Below are 19,059 nucleotides of genomic sequence, written 5' to 3' on the forward strand. Positions count from 1 at the left end.
TAATAAATATAAAAGATTATAACAAAATGGCCATCGTTAACAATAGTGCTTTTTCGGCCGGGTGTGGTGGCTTACGCCTATAATCCCAGCACTTTGGGAGGCAGAGGCAGGCAGATCATGAAGTCAGGAGATCGAGACCATCCTGGCTAACACAGTGAAACCCTGTCTCTACCAAAAATACAAAAAATTAGCCAGGCATGGTGGAGGGCGCCTGTAGTCCCAGCTACTCGGGAGGCTGAGGCAGGAGAATGGCGTGAACCCGGGAGGCGGAGCTTGCAGTGAGCCGAGATCACGCCACTGCACTCCAGCCTCCGCGACAGAGCAAGACTCCGTTTCAAAAAAAAAAGAATAGTGCTTTTCCGAGTTCTGTCAGTCATTCTTGTGAATTATCAAACCTGAGGAGCTACTGGGAACCTCCTAACCTGTAGCTAGTTGGTCTGGGGCTTGGGAGCTCCAGAGCCTCCAGCTGGTGTCTGAAGTCAGGGGTGTCTTGACCGCCCTGAGCCTGTGAAACTTGACCTAACTCTGGATAGTTAGTGTCAGAATTGCATTTCACAACCAAATCTACAGTAAAATGGATATATAAACTGTTTTACATTCATACACTAGAATACCAAATGAGAATAAATAAATTGTATACACAAATGTGGATGAATCTCACAAATACCATGTTGAGGAAAAGATGCCCAGGCACAAAAAGTGTACATATCATATAATTCTATTATGCACAATTTGTTAACAAGCATATCTTATGTGTGGTACTAGAAGTCAGGAGAGAGTTACACTTGGGAGTGAGTAGGAATTAGAAGGCAGCACAAAGAAACTTCTGGGGCACAGCAACGCTCTGTTTCTTGATCTGGGTGCAGGTTACATGGGTGTGTTCACTTTGTGAAAATTTAAGCCATATACTTATGATGTGTGCAGCTTTCTGTATGTAGATTATACTTCAGTGACATTTGCATTAAAAACAAAGCCAATGCCTGCCTTGGTATATCCTCAGAGATGATAAAATCTGGATAGGAATCGTCCTCTGATCTAGGTTCTAATTTGGTATTTGGAAGTCTTCATTATATTAAATATTATTTTCCAGCACACATGAAAGAAATGTAAATGTCATTGTAGTTTGACACTGAATTAGATGGAGATGTGTGTCTCTAAAAAACCTACTGGAATAGCTTCTGAAATATACTGAGACAAAAAAAAAATTAGAGGTTTCATAAAGATGTGATATATACAATTTAGAATTCATATAGAAAATGTAAAACATAAACGTCTAACCACCTTTCCTTTCTTCCTCAGAAATGTCATGAATTTTCTGGTTCACGAACTCAGCATAGGATGCGGCATACCACACCTGCAAGAAGCAAGTATATCATCAAGAACTGGGGACATCACCAGATGTTCTTTGCATGCTTAAATTATTTCTCCTGCTTACAGGAAACAATTCAGGCTTTTCCACAGCCCATTAACAAAGGAAAAAAAGATCATGCTGTGAGCTCCCCTTGCAATACCTTTCCAGCAGATCAGTCAGGAAGTTCATTTGCCAAGATGCACTGCCTGTTTTCTTTTTCAGAAAATGGTTTCTGTTACTAGAATAACTTCACAAGAATTATAATCATAGTCTCTTCAACTAAATAAAACAGCCTCCCCTGATTTCTTATCTATATTTAAACACTGGTTTTTACAGGGTTGTAGTCATAGTGGTTGCCACCAAACAGCCCTTACTGGGGTCACCAATGACAACTTCAAAGGCAACCACCTTCTCCCGCCCACCCACTGGCTACTTCTGCTCACTCTGTTTGCCTCTTTTTTTTTTCTCCCTAACTTCTAAATATTGGTGTGGCTCAAAGCTTAGTCAGAGTGTAGGGACTTCTAATTTTGACCTCAGGTGGCCACATTCATTTCCAACCAACTCTATGCTAATGAATCCCAAATTAATATCTCCATCCCAGACTCTCTCTGTTCCCTCTGAGTGTGTTTGACTGGATGTTTTAGATGTCTCACAAACAGATCAAACTCAGCATGTCCAGAATGGAATTCTCAATGCTTTCCAACTCACACCTCCACCCATCTTCCCCATCTTGATGAATACCTTCCACCCAGTTGCTCAGACTTGAAACCTGAAAGGTGCCTTTGATTCCTCTGCTTGCTTCTATATGCCTTTAGCAAGGACTACCGCTCCCTCAATTGTTCTCCATCCCTGCTTTTGCCACCCCGATGCATGCCAAGACCATTTCTTGCCTGGATGGCCACTTGGCCTTCTGACTGGCCTCTCCTTTTCTCTGCAATTTACACAGTAGCCAGAGTGGTCTCCTCAAATCCCAGTTACCCCAGCTGGATCATTACACATCATATACAGGCATCAAAATATCACATGTATACCAAAAATATGTACAACTAACATGTATCAATAAAAAGAACACACAATCAGATCTTGTCATGCAGGCAACGGCTTCTTGTCTCATAGTAAACCTGAAATGCTTGTGATAATCTCCAAAGGGCTCCACAATCTCCCCAACCTGGAAAAGCAAACTCAGCCCTTGTCAGTCTCCCTGACCCATGCTTCAGTCAACAGGGCCTGCTTTCAACTGCTCAAACACGCCAAGTGCTTCACCACCCCAAGCCTTCAGCCCTGCTGTTTCACCCCCACAAGTGCTGGGCTCTTTGCCCTCACCCCTGCCCTAACCCTCTGTAGTGCTGGCCCCATTCCATAGTTCTCAGCCTCAGTAGAGCCTCGTCAGCAGGGCCTTCCCCAACCATCACATCAAAATCGGTCCCTTTCTTGTTACCTGCTCTTCCTGCACCATCTGTTTCCTTCATGGAACTTACCCCATGAGTTATTATTTGCTTGTTTACATCTTTCTGTCCATGTCTGCTCTAGAATACAGGTTCCCTGAACATAGGGAAGCTGGTCTATGTTTTCTAGGGTCTTAAACACAGTAAGAGTTCAATATATCAATTACTAAATGAATTAATCATATATGATTTTTATGGATTATTTTAAATATATGGAAATATTTATAAAGACATTTTATTTTTTACTGTGGAATAATAGTCTACATAGTCTGTATTCTATAATTTAATTAACTATGCCCCTGTAGTTGTACTTTTAGATGGATTGTCATTTTACTATTATAAATCCTACCCTGATCAATTCCAAGGTATATTTTTAAATATTTTCACAGGTCAGAAGTCAGGATGTGTTTCACACTCTAGGGCCTTCTACAGTCACAGCCACGATGGAGCTCTTGCTACCTGCTCACTGCTCCTGCACAAACCTGGTCAAGCTCTTTGTACTGTTCTCACCTCATTCAGCTGTAAGCCCACTGACACCCCATGAGTGAACACTTGCCAAGCAATGCAAATGAAGGCCAAAAAGATCTGCCATTTCCTTCAGAACAAACACAAGAAATCTGAAGGCCATGCAAGGCTGGCGTGCATCCTGCAGGGCTTCTCAGTAAGGCATCAGCTGTCAGAAACTTCCTACAAGCTTGATCCAAAGCCTTTCCACTTCAAGGATATGTGAGTCAATTGAGGAAAAAGACACAGATGAGTTCAATCAAATGGGAAAGCACAGTATCAAAACTTGCAGGAAGGTGATCAGTGGCTTGAGGGAACATCCCGGGGGCAACAGCAGAACACTTATTTTTAAAATATTGCAGCTGTTTCACTCTCAATGGCACAGAAGATGACAGCACACAGAAAGGCACAAACATCCACAATGAAGTCAAACAGTGATGCAGGAAAAAGAATTCAGGCTCTGCACACAAAGTGGTTTATACCTCAACCAATTTATTTTGCTTCAGTGTGTCTTTTTATGAATGCACAAGTATGATGTAATTTTAAAATTATGTCAAAATAAGTCTAAAATAGCTCCTTCTAACCATTTTTTATTTTTAAAAAGCGCTATAATAGATAGCTTTTTTTCTTAATGGTGCATAAAATAATAGTGCATCCTAAAATCATTGGTATCAGGGTCAGTGAAATACAGTAGAGTCTAGTACTGTCTTCTTTTTATAACTATTTCCTCTGATTAACAGTCAATGATTAGATTTACTCAGCCAAGAATATTTTTGCTATATACTTCCAGAAATGTTTTATGAAATGCAGTTCTACAATTGACATTCTTATTTTTTCAACATTCACATTCACTGTACTGTATCCATTTATTTTTGCTAATTTAAATATAAATAGTAGCTCATAGTTATTTTGACGGTTTTAAAAATTATTAATGTTGAAAAACTTTTTTAACTTTTTAAAGTTCCAGGGTATATGTGCAGGATGTGCAGATTTGTTACATAGGTAAACATGTGCCATGGTGATTTGCTGGACCTATCAACACATCATGTAGGTATTAAGCCCAGAATGCATTTGCTATTTTCTGTTTTAAAACTTTTTTTTACTATTTGTTTCCTCCTCCAGATAAAGTCAATTCCTGACATTTGTTCATTTGTCCATCTGAGTGCAGTGAGGTCTGTCAGTTTTGAAAGTTGAACCTTTTAATGTGTATTACAAATATTTCCCCCTTTCTGTTGTTTCCTTTTTATTTGTTTTATGGTTGCTCATTAGACTGAACTATTATATTCTTATTTGTTTCTCTCCAACTTTATAGTTCTATCTACTGGTTTAAAAGAGAAAATCTGCCCTTCACAGTTAAAAAATATTCACCTCAGTTTTTTTCTAATCAGGAATTTATTGGCATACATGGTATGAGATAGGAATCTCCTTTTACATGTTTTCTTTGGGGTTTATGGATTCTCTAGCTGATGGTTTCAAAAACAGAGGTTCTGCATACCTTTTAAACAAAATCCAGGATTCTTTCTCCCTCAAAAGAGGTATCCATTTCTAATTTGTACCATATGGAGGCACTGTGCAATTCAGTGTTTGTGTACTTATATGATCATTTCTTGCCTATTTTTCATTTATATCAGGAAGCTAAAGAGTATTTTGATCCCCTCTTTTGGCATGTTCTTAATATAAGCTTTATTTTAAAAAAGGAATTTTCATTTAGAATCATAGCAAAATTTTATTATGTCATCAAGAATTATTATTTAGATAAATTTCAATAGTTATTACCCCAAAATATATTTATGAAATCAGAAGTCGGCACATAGGATTCTTTGAGTAAAACATTCATACAAAGAAAAAAATCTTGCTCATACATCTAAACATCTGTTTCCCAACTATGGAGTGTGTAAATGAAGTTAACCGACATCTTTAATCACTCCGTCACAGATATAGACGTGTTCCTGTCAATGGTTTGACTTATGAGTTTTTGACATTACGATGGTGTGAAAGTGAGATGCGTTCAGTAGAAATCGTCTGAGTGCCCATACAGCCATTCTGCTTTTCACTTTCAGTACAGTATTCAATACATGACATGAGATAGTCAATACTTTATTATAAAATAGGCACGGTGTTAGATAATTTTGCCCAACTGTAGGTTAATGCAAGTGTTCTGATCACATTTAAGGCAGGCCAGGCTGAGGTATGATATTCGTAGGTTGAGTGTATTAAGTACATTTTCAGTTTACAGTGTTTTCAGTTACACTGGGGCTTATTGGGATCTAACTCCATCATAGGTAGAGGAGCATCTGTACCGGTCTACTCCCCAAAACTACCACCTCCTTACCCCTGGACCTCATACTTTCACGTTGGCTCTGCGCAATCTCCTGGTTCAAGCGATTCTCCTGCCTCAGCTTCACAAGTAGCTGGGATTACAGGCACCTGCCACCATGCTCGGCTAATTTTTGTATTTTTAGTAGAAATGGGGTTTTGCCATGTTGACCAGGCTGGTCTTGAACTCCAGACCTGAAGTGATCCAACTGTCTCAGCCTCCTAAAGTGCTGGGATTACAAGCGTGAGCCACCATGCCCGGCCTCACATAGGCCCTTTGATTAGCATAAAAGCCATATACTTTTCATTCTATTTACAGGATTATGACAGTGTGTACTACATGGTAGCTACTCAATAAGTATGTGAATAACCAGAAAATGACCCCCCTCCCCCCTTTTTTTTAAACAAACCCACTTTAGGAAAATAAAATTGCAAAAAGCCCTGAACAATCACTCTTGCTAGCAAATAGCAGCACGGGTCAGGCAGCACTGTACCTTCAGTTCCTGCTTGGGCTCCACATTTTTTATGGTTGTATAATACACATGGTGGCCATACTGGTAAGCCACCAGATTCTGCTCCAGGTGATTCTGGGCTGGCCGTACAAACATCATCCAGTTACAAAGTGTCTCATCAGACAACTCAAACCATAGGTCTTCATGTAAATCTCTGTCTTTTCTGTCCCCTTTATCAAGAGAAACCTGCATGAAAAAAAAGCCACACCAAAAACAAAACAAAACCTTCAATATGAGACACATTTTATAATGTCACAATATGCAAAATATTGCTCCTAAAATTAACTATACATCCTGGCTCTTTCCTTTGTATCTACAAAAATCCTAGACCTATGACTTGCCAAATGTCAAAGGGAAAAGATACTTTCTGAAGCCTCAACTGTAGGAAAATTAGCTGGCAAAATCTAAAAGTTCATCTAACTGCATAGCTTTAGTTAATATTTCACAAAACATGATAAAAATGCTATAAATATGCCAGAAAATGCAAGCAAAATACTCTCTAGCTCATTACAATTTGCCTCCTTTTGGGGTTTCATTGTATTCGTTTATAACAGGCAGCCCAGGGATAGGCATTTCTCTTTACAAAGTAATATTCTTGCTAGGAGATTTTGAGAACGCAAAGACAATCTCCCCATGACAGCAGATGACTTGTCAAAAAACACATCCCAAATATTCACCCCTTCCCACTGCCCTTTCCTAGTTCTCTGGAGTGGTTATCCACAAAGCAAGTAGCAGAGAGGGCTGGACAGAAACAAAAGGGTCAGCTGTAAAGAGATGACTATGAACATACTTCACCATACAGGGAGCTGTTCTTTAACCAGAGTCTACAGGTCAGACCTGTTTCAAAACTGCAAAGTGGTTTTCTTGCAAACATTACTGGCACACAGCAGATTACATTAAGCCTACATAATTCTCTTTGCATTCCAGTCAAAATTATTTTAAATAAAGAAAGCAAGCCCCTGTTATAGGCTGAACTGTGTCTTCCTCAAAATCCATGTTGAAGCCCTAACACCCAGTACCTCAGACTGTGACTGCATTTGGAGACAGGACTTTTAAAGGGGTAATTAAGTTAAAATGAGGTCATTAGGGTGGGCCCTAATCCAACAGGAGTGGTCCTTATAAGAAGGGAAGATGGGCCAGGAGAGGTGGCTCATGCCTGTAATCCTAGCACTTTGAGACCCCAAGGCAGGAAGATCACTTGAGCTCAGGAGTTCAAGATCAACCTGGGCAACATGGCAAGACCCTGTATCCATAAAAAATACAAAAATTAGCCAGATGCGGTGGCTCATGCCTGTAATCCCAGCACTTTGGAAGGCTGAGGTGGGTGGATCATGAGGTCAAGAGATCAAGACCATCCTGGCTAACATGGTGAAACCTCCTCTCTACTAAAAACACAAAAATTAGCTGGGCGTGATGGCAGGCACCTGTAGTCCCAGCTACTTGGGAGGCTGAGGCAGGAGAATCACTTGAACCTGGAGGCAGAGGGTGCGGTGAGCTGAGATTGCGCCACTGCACTTCAGCCTGGCAACAGAGCGAGGCTCCATCTCAAAAAATAAATAAAATAAAATACAAACATTATACATAAATAAGAAGGGGCGATTAGGACGTGGACACATGCAAGCACCGAGGAAAGACCCTGTGAGGACAGTGAGAAGGTGGCTTTCTGCAAGCCAAGGAGAGAGGCCTCAGAGGAAACCAACCCCTGCCAACGCCATGATCTCAAACTTCCAGCTTCCGGAACAGTGAGAAACTAAATGTCTGTTGTTTGAGCCTCCCAGTCTGTGGTATTTTACTACGGCAACCCTAGAAAACTACTGTAGCCCCTCAGAATAATTCATATAATGCCTTCAGGGACTAAAATTGCAATCTCGGCCGGGCGCGGTGGCTCACGCCTGTAATCCCAGCACTTTGGGAGGCCGAGGCGGGCGGATCACGAGGTCAGGAGATGGAGACCACGGTGAAACCCCGTCTCTACTAAAAATACAAAAAAAAATTAGCTGGGTGCAGTGGCAGGCGCCTGTAATCCCAGCTACTCGGGAGGCTGAGGCAGGAGAATGGCGTGAACCCGGAAGGCGGAGCTTGCAGTGAGTCGAGATCGCGCCACTGCACTCCAGCCTGGGCGACAGAGCAAGACTCCGTCTCAAAAAAAAAAAAAAAAATTGCAATCTCCATCTTATTAGTGAGTTTCCATTTAACGAAGTTAAGATAGAAAGAAGAATACTAGCAAACAACTGCTAAGAAACAGGAATAAGAGACTGAGTAGACAACGCAGTGCTCCTTCAAACACTGGTAAAGAACAGGAGTGAAGGGTGATAGAGCATAAATTACCTTGAGGTGAATATAACAGTCTTTCAGCTCCGAGCCCCTGACGAGAGGCCCCTCCACGGGGCCAAACTGGGTGCGCTTGGGGATGCGCCGCTTGGAGAACACCCCGCCCAGAAACCTGTCTATGTAGAGCACCAGGGGGAGGCTCGCCCTGGCCCGGGTGAGCACCGGCCGGTTGGGGATCGGGTGCAAGGGGCCGTGCTTCGGACACACTGAAGAATGCGCGTTATTGCACTCCTCACACCCTGCAAAAGAGAGAGAGTCTTGAAGAAAAGTCCAATTCCTCAGTGTGACTTGATGTGAGGTAAAAAATTTTGACCTGAAAAATCCCCGTCTGCATTTTCAAGTCAAAATTCAATGAACTCCTAATGGCGCTACCCATTCAATGGTAATACATTCTCTCTGGTAGACCAGTAAAAATCCTGTAATTCTCCTCTAAAATCAGACAGAATTTGCTTATGCCTGCCAAAAACAACTAGCAGGCCATGACTGACTTCTTTGTTGGAGAGTCCTTTGAATAGTGGTCACTAAATTTACAAATCAATTACAACATGTCTGAAGAGTAAAAAGAGCTTATCAGGCTAAATGTTGCACTATCTGATGAGACAAAATAGGTGAATTTTATAGTATGCCAATTATCTCAATAAAACTATTCTGGGGCCGGGGAGGAACCCTGACAATACTATTGAATCAATTTTCTCAAAGGGAGTTACAGAAGTCTTATATCTCAGCCTAACTCAAACGGAAAAAGGGTTGTGCGGTCTGAGAGTTCAGTGCATACTGTCTGATTAGATAATGCTAAAATGAACAAATTTAGAATCCCTTCCTTCATTCACTGGGATGACACAACATTTTCTGCCCATTCCAAGAGCACTCAGTTTGCACCAGTCCGGCCACACACCCTGCCTCTTTGCCAGGAGCACCCACCTGTAAGCTAACCGCCAGAACGAGACAGGTACAGCCCCAAAACGGAGGAGAGCAAATGGACCACACAGGCCATGCCCACAACCCTTAACACACTTAACATGCTTTACCTTACTCCAGCTGCATGGTGACCTGGTTTAGGAAATAGTTATTTTTAATTTCTACAATTCTCAAATAACAGAGCTACTTTGTATTAATATTTTAAAGATAAAGTGATTTTCTGTGCCTCAAAAATGTAAGAATTTTTCCCAGGTGCAGTGGCTCAGCCTGTAATCCCAGCACTTTGGGAGGCTGAGGTGGGCGGATCACTTGAGGTCAGGAGTTCGAGACCAGTCTCGCCAACATGGTGAAACTCCATCTCTACTAAAAATACAAAAAAAAAAATTAGTTGGGCGTGGTGGTGCACACCTGTAGTCCCAACTACTCTACTCCGGAGGCTGAGGCTTGAGAATTGCTTGAACCTGGGAGGCAGAGGGCTGCAGTGAACCGAGCTTGAACCACTGCTTGAACTCCAGCTTGGGAGACAGAGCAAGACCCTGTCTCAAAATTAAAAAAAAAAACAAAAAGAAAAGAAAAGAAAACGTATGAATTCAAGGAATACCAAAACGAGCAAGTTCTCTGTTGAACTGGGATTAGATGTGGAGCTTGAACACTGGGCCCAAGCAGACAGATTTTACCACCACCATACAGAAGGACCAGGAGAAACAGGATGAAACCACAAAGCTCTGAAGAGCCTCAGTAATGCAAATCAATGAGTAAGCACTTTGCCACATAAGCAAGAAAATCCACAGAAAGAAACTGATGGTTTCTTGGTGGTGGAATGTGAACCCCCAGCAAGCAGTAGGGTGGGGTGGCTGAACAAGGGCGCTGCCGAGGGGCCAGACTGCCTGAGCTGGAGTCCTGACCCTCAAATTATTGGCACAGCCCTGGGAAAGCTACCCACCTCATGGTAGGGCCATGGAGGGCATAAAGGAGGTAGTAGACGCAGGGCACTCACGCCTGGGATAGAACAGCATTCTTAAAAGGCTATCATGGAAGAGGCAAAGCAGCAAGGCAAACTTGTTAAAGCTGAAGTGGCTGAAGAGCGCAGGATCGGGCAAATCTACCATGGTGGTTTGGTAGATGAAGCTCTGGTGTGAGAGACCTGGGCTCGGCTGCCTGATTCCCCTTCGTCCCTATGTGACCCCGAGCGAGCTTCCCAATCTTCTGAGCTTGTTTACTCAACTGATGAGTAATCAGTAATCAGTAAATCAGAAAACGAAGGAGAGTGTCCCTCAAAGGGCTGCAGTGAAGGCCCGGTGGGATGAAGCAAGCAGAGAATGTAGCACAGCTGGCTGCACACGGAAGGACCTGACGCACGGGAGCTATGTTCACACACACGCACACGTACGCAGACGCACACGATGGACACAGCTTCCCTGGGGGAGACCCGTGCCCACACTTACACAAGTCGTGTGGGTCGAAGGGCCGGGGCGGGTCTGGCTCCCAGTCATCCAGATCTGTGTCCTCACCGTCTTCTTCCTCATCTTCCTCAGTGTCCTCGTCCTCATCCTCATCCTCTTCCTCTTTGGCCTCCAGTCTGCCTAGAGGGGTCTGCAGAGTTGCCAAAGGGTCGGACCCATCCACACTCTCGATGGAAGGCAGCACCTGGTTATGAACTGGCAATGAGGCCTGGGCAAAAGTTGAAGGCACAGAGTAAGCAGACATAGACACCTGCTTTCGGTTCGCTGGTGCCTGCTGGCACAAACAGGGCGCAAGGGCTGGCTGAAATCTAGTCTTCATACCAACTCCTTCCAGGCCCTGGAAAAATGACTTCCATCTACCGGCTGTGAGGAAGAGCTGGCTTCATTTTTGATCTGACTGCTCACAGCCTTTAAGCCTCTGCCCTCCCTCTGCCCCTTCTGTCCCACACCTGGGAGGGCTGCTAAGAAGGCTCAGGTGCTCCCTCCTTTGGCAGCGGTGGGAGATTCAAAACTGGCAAGGCCCTGACCACCTGCGTCCTGACCCCACCCCTAAAACTTAATAAAACCTGGTCTCTTCCTGGCTCATTCAGCCGTTTCACACTGCTTGAGAGGCCTGCCCTGTCTCCCAAGACTTCAAATAGGTAAGCAACAGACCGTTTCGATGTGTGCACATGTGAGGTATCATCAGTTTCCACATCTGAACTAAACCTGGGGTGGGGGTCCCTCTTGCCTTTCCAGAGTAGCCATACCACACTGGAGGGGGTAAATGAGTTGACCTATCCTCAACCACTTGTCTTTTCAAACTAAACACGTCGTGCAACACATGGTTAACAAAGTTCGACAGCTCACAGCTCTCCTTTTAAACAGCTCAGGCAGGCTGAGGTTTTTAGGTAAGAAGGAAAGAGATGAGGTGCCTGTTTGTTTCATCACGCTGAAGTCAGTCTCCCGCAAATAAGACACAGTTTGGGTCATGTATTAGGTTAATGCTATCTTATCAAATATCCTGGCAGAAAATCAAAATGGTACCTTAAAAAGTTCTCCTGCCTCCAATCTAAGTGTTATGGGATTACACACTGGCCTAGAATCCCTTTATGCAATCTTGCTCCTCCTGCCCAATTAGCACAAGGTCATACTCAAGCCATGTCCTATTCAATAAATAAAGCAAGTTTTTAAAAATGCCACTCCCTTTATCTTCTCATATGTTGTTTTCCTCACCTAAAATACTCTTTCCTCAGCCACCTTCTAAATCCTACCACATTCCAGTTTCCCAGTGAACCGCCTTTGATGCCTCCAGCCCTCCCTGAGTCTCCTCTGCTCTGAACTCCTGCAGCCCTTGGAGCCATAGAATCCCACTCCACAACAGCACTCAGCATCTGCTTCCACATTTCATGACCTCACCAGGCAGCCTGAATCATTCTGGAATAGTTCTATGACAATTTCTGTGGAGCCCAGATCTTCCACGCTTTGGTTAGGGCCCAGGACTTTCCTCTGGAGGTAGCTAGAATAAGTGTAACCCTTCCGCCACAAGAATCAAATATCTGAAGGCCAAAAAACCCTAATTCATTCAGTCATTTCTGACATGACCAAACTCCCAGCTCCCTAGTCATCTTGTCATCTTCATTTATGTCGCAGTGGATTCCATATTTTTATTAATACAACATCAGGGTGCATTAGTGTTTACGTTGGCCACGTTGTTCTACTGCAGACCCATCCTGAACTTGCAGATAACTAAAATATCTAAGTCCTCTTTTCCCCTCATAGAGTGCTATTAAACCATTTTTCCCCTCCTCAGGACTTCAAGAGCTGATTTTTACTTAAATGGGGGATTTTGCATTTATCTCCAGTAAATTTCATTTCACTACTTTTATCTGTTCTTCCCGTCTGCCAAGATCTTTAGACTCTAGATCCAGACATCTCACACTTAACTATCCCTACAGCTTTGCATCCATTGCCAAACACCATCTATTTTGGTGATGAGTATGCGTTTTCACATGAGTCCATCTTGCCTCTCCAACTGCACCTCAGGGAAATAGACTATGGGCTTTGGAGTCAGGCATTTAGAGTAAAATCCTTGCCCCACCACTTAGCAAGTTACTACACTTCTCTGAACCTCAGTTTCCTTGTCTGTAAAATGGACACAGTAATACACGCCTCAGGTTGTTGTATTAAGTGAAACAATATGTATATAAGGCCAGTAGCAGAGTGTATAGCATTTAGTAAGTGCTTAGTATCAATCATTATTATCCTAAGTTCTTTAAGGACCATGATGATATCATATACTTCCTCCTCAAATTTAAAAGATCGCTGAGCATAAAGTAGGTGTTCAATGAAGATTAATTTGTTGAAATATATTTGGCCTTTTGGGAAATAACACCAATCCCTTCAGGCCTCTAGAGGAAGTCTTTGCGGTACTCACAGAAACATCCTTTTTCTGCTGTGCATCTTAATCGAAGAACTTATCAAACTCTAAAAAGAGGCTGCGTGTGGCTGGGCATGGTGGCTCACGTCTGTAATCCCAGCAGTTTGGGAGGCCAAGGTGGGCAGATCACCTGAGGTCAGGAGTTTGAGACCAGCCTAGCCAACATGGTAAAACCCTGTCTCTACTAAAAATACAAAAAAAAGTAGCTGGGCATGGTAGCGGGTGCCTGTAATCCCAGCTACTCGGGAGCCTGAGGCAGAAGAATCGCTTGCACCCAGGAGGCGGAGGTTGCAGTGAGCTGAGATCACGCCATTGCACTCCAGCCTGGGTGACAAGAGCGAAACTCCACCCCCCCACCCCCCCAAAAAAAGAGGCCAGGCGTGATGGCTCATGCCTGTAATCCCAGCACTCTCCGAGGTTGAGGCAGGAGGATTGCTTGAGCCCAGGATTTCGAGACCAGCCTGGGCAACATGGTGAAACCCTGTCTCTACAAAAAATACAAAATTTAGCTGGGCAGTGGTGGCACGTGCCTGTGGTCCCAGCTACTCAGGAGACTGACATGGGAGAATCATTTGAGCCCAGGAGGTTGAGGCTGCAGTGAGCCGTGATGGTGCCACTGCACTCCAGCCTGGGTGACACAGCAAGGCCCTGTCTCAAATAATAATAATAAAAGAACTCTAAAGAAACGGTACTGAGTGTGTTTATTGAGGGCCTGACCTGCAACGGCTGTGTAAGAGCGTTGCCCAACATTTGAAACCCTCTGTCTCCAGAAAGCAGATCACACTGGTGATCTCCAAACTGCATCCGCACACTTAACACACGCTCATTTGACTTTTGCCTGACATTCCACTTCTGCAACTCAGGGTCTTTTAGAAAGTTTTACGGGGGAAGCCAAAATTCTGGAAGACGCTTCTGCCTCAGCTTCAATAAAAACAGCATAAAATGCCCTGTGAGGGTGAGGACTCCACAGGGAACTTCTAGCAGTGCAGCTGCTGTGGCTACCTCCCCCTCGACCTCCTCACCAGAACCTGCAAGGAAGTGACTGTATTCCTGCTCCCCATCTCAGAGCACAGCTTACAATACTGCCCCTTGTCCTAAGCGCTTAAGCATTATGCCAGGGTTAGTGATAAATGTTATCACATATGGAACAAACCAAAGCATATGTACACCTCTACTCCTCATAAACTCGCTCTGCAGAGCCAACCTGAAAGAATGAATTCAGCAATTCAGTTATTCTAGTAAAACCGCGATGTATTTTTTTCCCAACAGATGCTGTCAGAAAGACACTGGTTTGGCAATGTGACTGGCTTCTTGCCACTGCTGAGAAAGCTGACATCAAGATAAAACCAGCCTTCACTTCCCCATGCTGGACCTCTTTCCTAACAGACTGTGGCAAAAGGAAATGCTTAAACACTCCAGCAGCATCTTTAAGGGCTGACGCTAAAAGTGGAGTTTGGATATTTACCAGAAACATGCAAACTGCTGTTGAAAAGGAACGGAAGGAACTGGTGACCATCATTTCTAGATAAGAACTGTACACTTCTAGACAACACAAACCTTAACACACAACAGGCATGCATTACAAATTTAATGAACCACAAATTCAAATTCAGCTGGTGTTTACTGAGTGCTAGGCACGTACTTGAATCCCTTTGAGGCCAGGTGATGTTACAACGCTCCTAAGTGGCAGAGATGAAGTCTAAATTCTGACTCTGCACTGCCTTTTCCACTACATCACGATGGCCCTATGGAATTCAGTCTATTCAAGGAGGGCAGCAGAAGCAGTAAACGTCACCCACGCTTTGAATACCTGGGCAACAAGGTAACCAACCACACATGTCCCTGAGGTCATAGCCAGGCGGTAGGTTGGCAAGCAGTGCGTGTCTGTTTCACTTAGAGGAAAAGAGTATGAAGCAAAACCATTTTAATCCTGTGCATTTTGTCATGTACAATAAAATACAGTAAAAGCAAAAAGAATCTATAAACTTATGGTATACTTTCTCCTTCCCACTTAATACCACTCTCTGTAATTATTTCTGAAAGGACATAATGCATTTCAGGATACAATTTATCTGAGAAGTGAAACATGAAACGACCACGCTGGACAGCAGCACACACAACAGAATGCTTCTTGATTCCTACTGAGACCAATTATCAGGGCAGCATATTTTCCTCTCAGTGTGTGGGGAGTCACACATGTTCATTTTCAAAAACAAAGAGGAGACTATGCCTGGAGACCACTGATGCCTTTCTTAAGGACAAGGGAATGCATACATGAAAAAGGCTTCAAGCACATTCTGCCCCCACTAAAAACAACTGAAAATATAATGGGAACCTTTTGGCTAAGAAAAAAACAAAAACCAAAAAAAAAACCATCCTCTGTGTTCAACCCTCAATCTAACTTTCTATCCAGAATTTATCCAGGTCACCAGATAAACTGACAACCGCTGAGGTGTTATAACCAGAAATAAAAACTGTGCTGGTTGAAAGGAAACTACAATGAAGAAAGATGCTAAGCCAATAGTTACACTGTCTTGTAATGTCAGGGTTTGTGGAGCTGAGTACAACTTTCCTTTTGAGCAAAACATGAAACAAGCAGATTGTTTCTGGAGATTGGAAAAGATGAAGGGCCCTTGGAAGTGCAAATGGCAACAAAGCCTTTAATTAAAACTATCCCTTAATATTAAAACAACAAAAATTTGCCTATCAGATTGGCAAAATTTGAAAAGAATGCAAATACTCAGTGTGGCAAGAGTGTGTGTAAATGGGGCACCCTTGTATACTATATTGTTGGTGGGAATACAAATATTTTCAGTGTCTGAAAAGCAATTTAGAAAATCAATTATCAAAATAATTTCACACAAATATCAAATAGAATAGTATAATAAACCTCATGTATCCATAACTCAGCTCAACAATTATCAATTCATGGCCAATCAACATCTTTTTTTTTAAGAGACAAAATGTCTGTCTGGAGTGCAGAGTGGCTTAATCAGCTCACGGCAGCCTCAACCTCCCAGGCTCAAGTGATCTTCCCACCTCAGCCTCCCAAGTAGCTGAGATTACAGACACGTGCCACCATGCCTGGCTAATTTTTTTAGTTTTTGTACACACAGGGGTCTTCACTATGTTGCCTAGGCTGGTCTTTAACTCCTGGGCTCAAGTGGTCCTCCTGTCTCGGGGATCCCAAAGTGCTGGGATTATAGATGTGATTCGCCGTGCCTGGCCAATTCATGGCCAATCTTATTTCAACTAATCTCCTACCTACTTCCTCCCTCATTGGGAGAAGCAAAACCAAGACATTATACATTTTCATCTATAAATAGTTGAGTACAATGAAATGACTTTTAGATTGCATATCTTATACCTAAAATATTAAAATTAGTCTTTTTTTTTTTTTTTTTTTTTGAGACAGAGTCTCACTCTTATCGCCCAGGCTGGAGTGCAATGGCACGATCTCAGCTCACTGCAACCTCCGCCTCCCAGGTTCAAGTGATTCTCCTGCCTCAGCCTCCTGAGTACTCAGCTAGGATTACAGGTGCCCACCACCATGCCCAACTAATTTTTGTATTTTTAGTTGAGATGGAGTTTCACTATGTTGGCCAGGCTGGTATCAAACTCCTGATCTCAGGTGATCCGCCCACCTTGGCTTCCCAAAGTGCTGGGATAACAGGCATGATCCACTGCACCCAGCCGTCATTTCTGTGTTTTTTTTGTTTTGTTTTGTTTTTACACGGAGCCTTGCTGTATTGCCAGGCTGGAGTGCAGTGGTGTGATCTCGGCTCACTGCAACCTCCAACTCCCTGGTTCAAGCGATTCTCCTGCCTCAGCCTCCCGAGTAGCTGGGATTACAGGCATGCGCCACCACGCCCAGCTAATTTTTGTATTTTTAGTAGAGACAGAGTTTCACCATGTTGGCCAGGATGGTCTCGATCTCCTGACCTCGTGATCCGCCTGCCTTGGCCTCCCAAAGTGTTGGGATTACAGGCATGAGCCACTGCACCCGGCCCCGACCGTCATTTCTTAACACTATAAAATACCGACTTAGTGTTATGATTTCCCCAATTGCCTCATATGTTTTTTTACAGTTGGCTTGTTCAAATCAGGATCCAAACAAGGTCCACATATTGCATCTGACTGATATGCCTCTGAAGTCTCCTTTAATAGGTAAGCTCCCCTTCCTCTTCTTTTCCCTTGCAATTTATTTGGAAAAGAAACTAAACCATTTGTCCTAGAGAATCTCCCACAGGCTGGGTTTTGCTGACTGCATTTGTGTGTATCTTTTCATTTGTTCCATTTTGTCTACCATGCTTGAATCTAGACACTCAATCTCGTACTTGAATCTAGACACTCAATCAGGTTCCGGTTTGATTTTTGGGGAAGAATACTTCATATGTGATATAATGCAATAGGAAGTACACAATACCAGGAGGCATATCATGAGTGGCTGTCTCACTGTTAGTGATAGTATCACTCGGATCTATCCATTATACCGTTCCTCATCAGCTTTTTCCTGATGGTTTCAGGCTACCATTGATAATCATTGCCTAGGTCCGTATGTCATTAGGGGCTGCAAAATGGTGATATTCTAAGTCAATCATCCCCTCTTTATTTATTAGTAGGAATGCTTCTATAAAGAAATTTCCCTCATCAAGTAATTGGTTACCTGAGTACCTTCAAGGAGAAAGGCAGGATTCTTTTTCTCCATTTGCCAGTTTTTAGAATAATATGGTAAATTCTAGCATCCTCAAAAAGCGACCAATCCAATAAGTTATTTTCTTTTAGTATCACTATGAACTTGTGGACTTTACGTATATTTAGGTACTTCAATCTATTGTAGATGTTATCCTTTTTTACAGGTCAGTTTGACCCATTTTGGTCCCTTCGAGTTCTTGCCATAGGAAACCAGAAGTTTTTAATAGCAACCCTGCATTCTAAGAAGACAAGATGCTCCAAGTTCATTGGTACATTCCCTGCCCCAGAGCTAGAATCTGTCATTTCTCCAAAAAGCCCTAATTCCTTTTGCTGGTGAATTGTATTTAAGAGACCACATTGCAGCATTAGGGATACTCACTGCTGCTGGGTTGATCATCATGTCTAAACTACTTCAATGGCCAGAACTAGAAAACATGGGTTTTTTGCTTTTTTTGTTTTTTGTTTTGTTTTTGAGACAGTCTCTCTGCCATCCAGGCTGAAGTACAGTGGTGTGATGTCAGCTCACTGCAACGTCTACCTCTTGGGTTCAAGCGATTCTCCTGCCTCAGCCTCCCAAGTAGCTGGGACTACAGGCATGAGTCACCACGCCCAGCTAATTTTTGTATTTTTAGTAGAGACGGGGTTTCGCCATATTGGCCAGGATGGTCTCGAACTCCTAACCTCAGGTGATCCACCTGCCTCGGCTTCCCAAAGTGCTGGGATTATGGGCATGAGCCACCGTGCCCAGACTGTTTTTTATTTTTTTGAGACAGAGTCTTTCTCTGTCACCCAGGCTGGAGTGCAGTGGCACGATCTCAGCTCAATGCAATCTCCGCCTCCCAGGTTCAAGTGATTCTAGTGACTCAGCCTCCAGAGTAGCTGGGATTACAGGCATGAGCCACCACACCCAGGTAATTTTTGTATTTCTTGTAGAGACAGGGTTTTGCCATGTTGCCCAGGCTGGTCTCGAACTCCTGGCCTCAAGTGATCTGCCTGCCTCAGCCTCCCAAAGTGTTGGGATTACAGGTGCCTGGCCAGAAAACACGTTTTTTAAGAGAAAACATATTATAAGTCCATATTCATATTCCAATTCAAATTTAGAATT

At 43.2% G+C, this 19,059-nt stretch overlaps 1 protein-coding gene across 2 annotated transcripts in view; it reads right to left on the minus strand.

Annotated features, from left to right (window-relative positions):
- The window catches only part of PRDM10 (PR/SET domain 10), a 105,017-nt gene that overhangs the window by 36,611 nt on the left and 49,347 nt on the right, over positions 1-19,059 (minus strand). For both annotated transcript variants that reach the window (XM_055356396.2, XM_004052435.5), the window contains exons 5-8: positions 10,823-11,048; positions 8,457-8,698; positions 6,111-6,314; positions 1,282-1,354 (exon numbers count right to left, since the gene is read on the minus strand). In XM_055356396.2, coding sequence (XP_055212371.2) covers positions 1,282-1,354; positions 6,111-6,314; positions 8,457-8,698; positions 10,823-11,048 — 745 coding nt within the window. The remainder of the gene's footprint in view (positions 1-1,281; positions 1,355-6,110; positions 6,315-8,456; positions 8,699-10,822; positions 11,049-19,059) is intronic.

Source organism: Gorilla gorilla, chromosome 9, assembly GCF_029281585.2.
Source record: "Gorilla gorilla gorilla isolate KB3781 chromosome 9, NHGRI_mGorGor1-v2.1_pri, whole genome shotgun sequence".
NCBI lineage: Eukaryota > Metazoa > Chordata > Mammalia > Primates > Hominidae > Gorilla > Gorilla gorilla.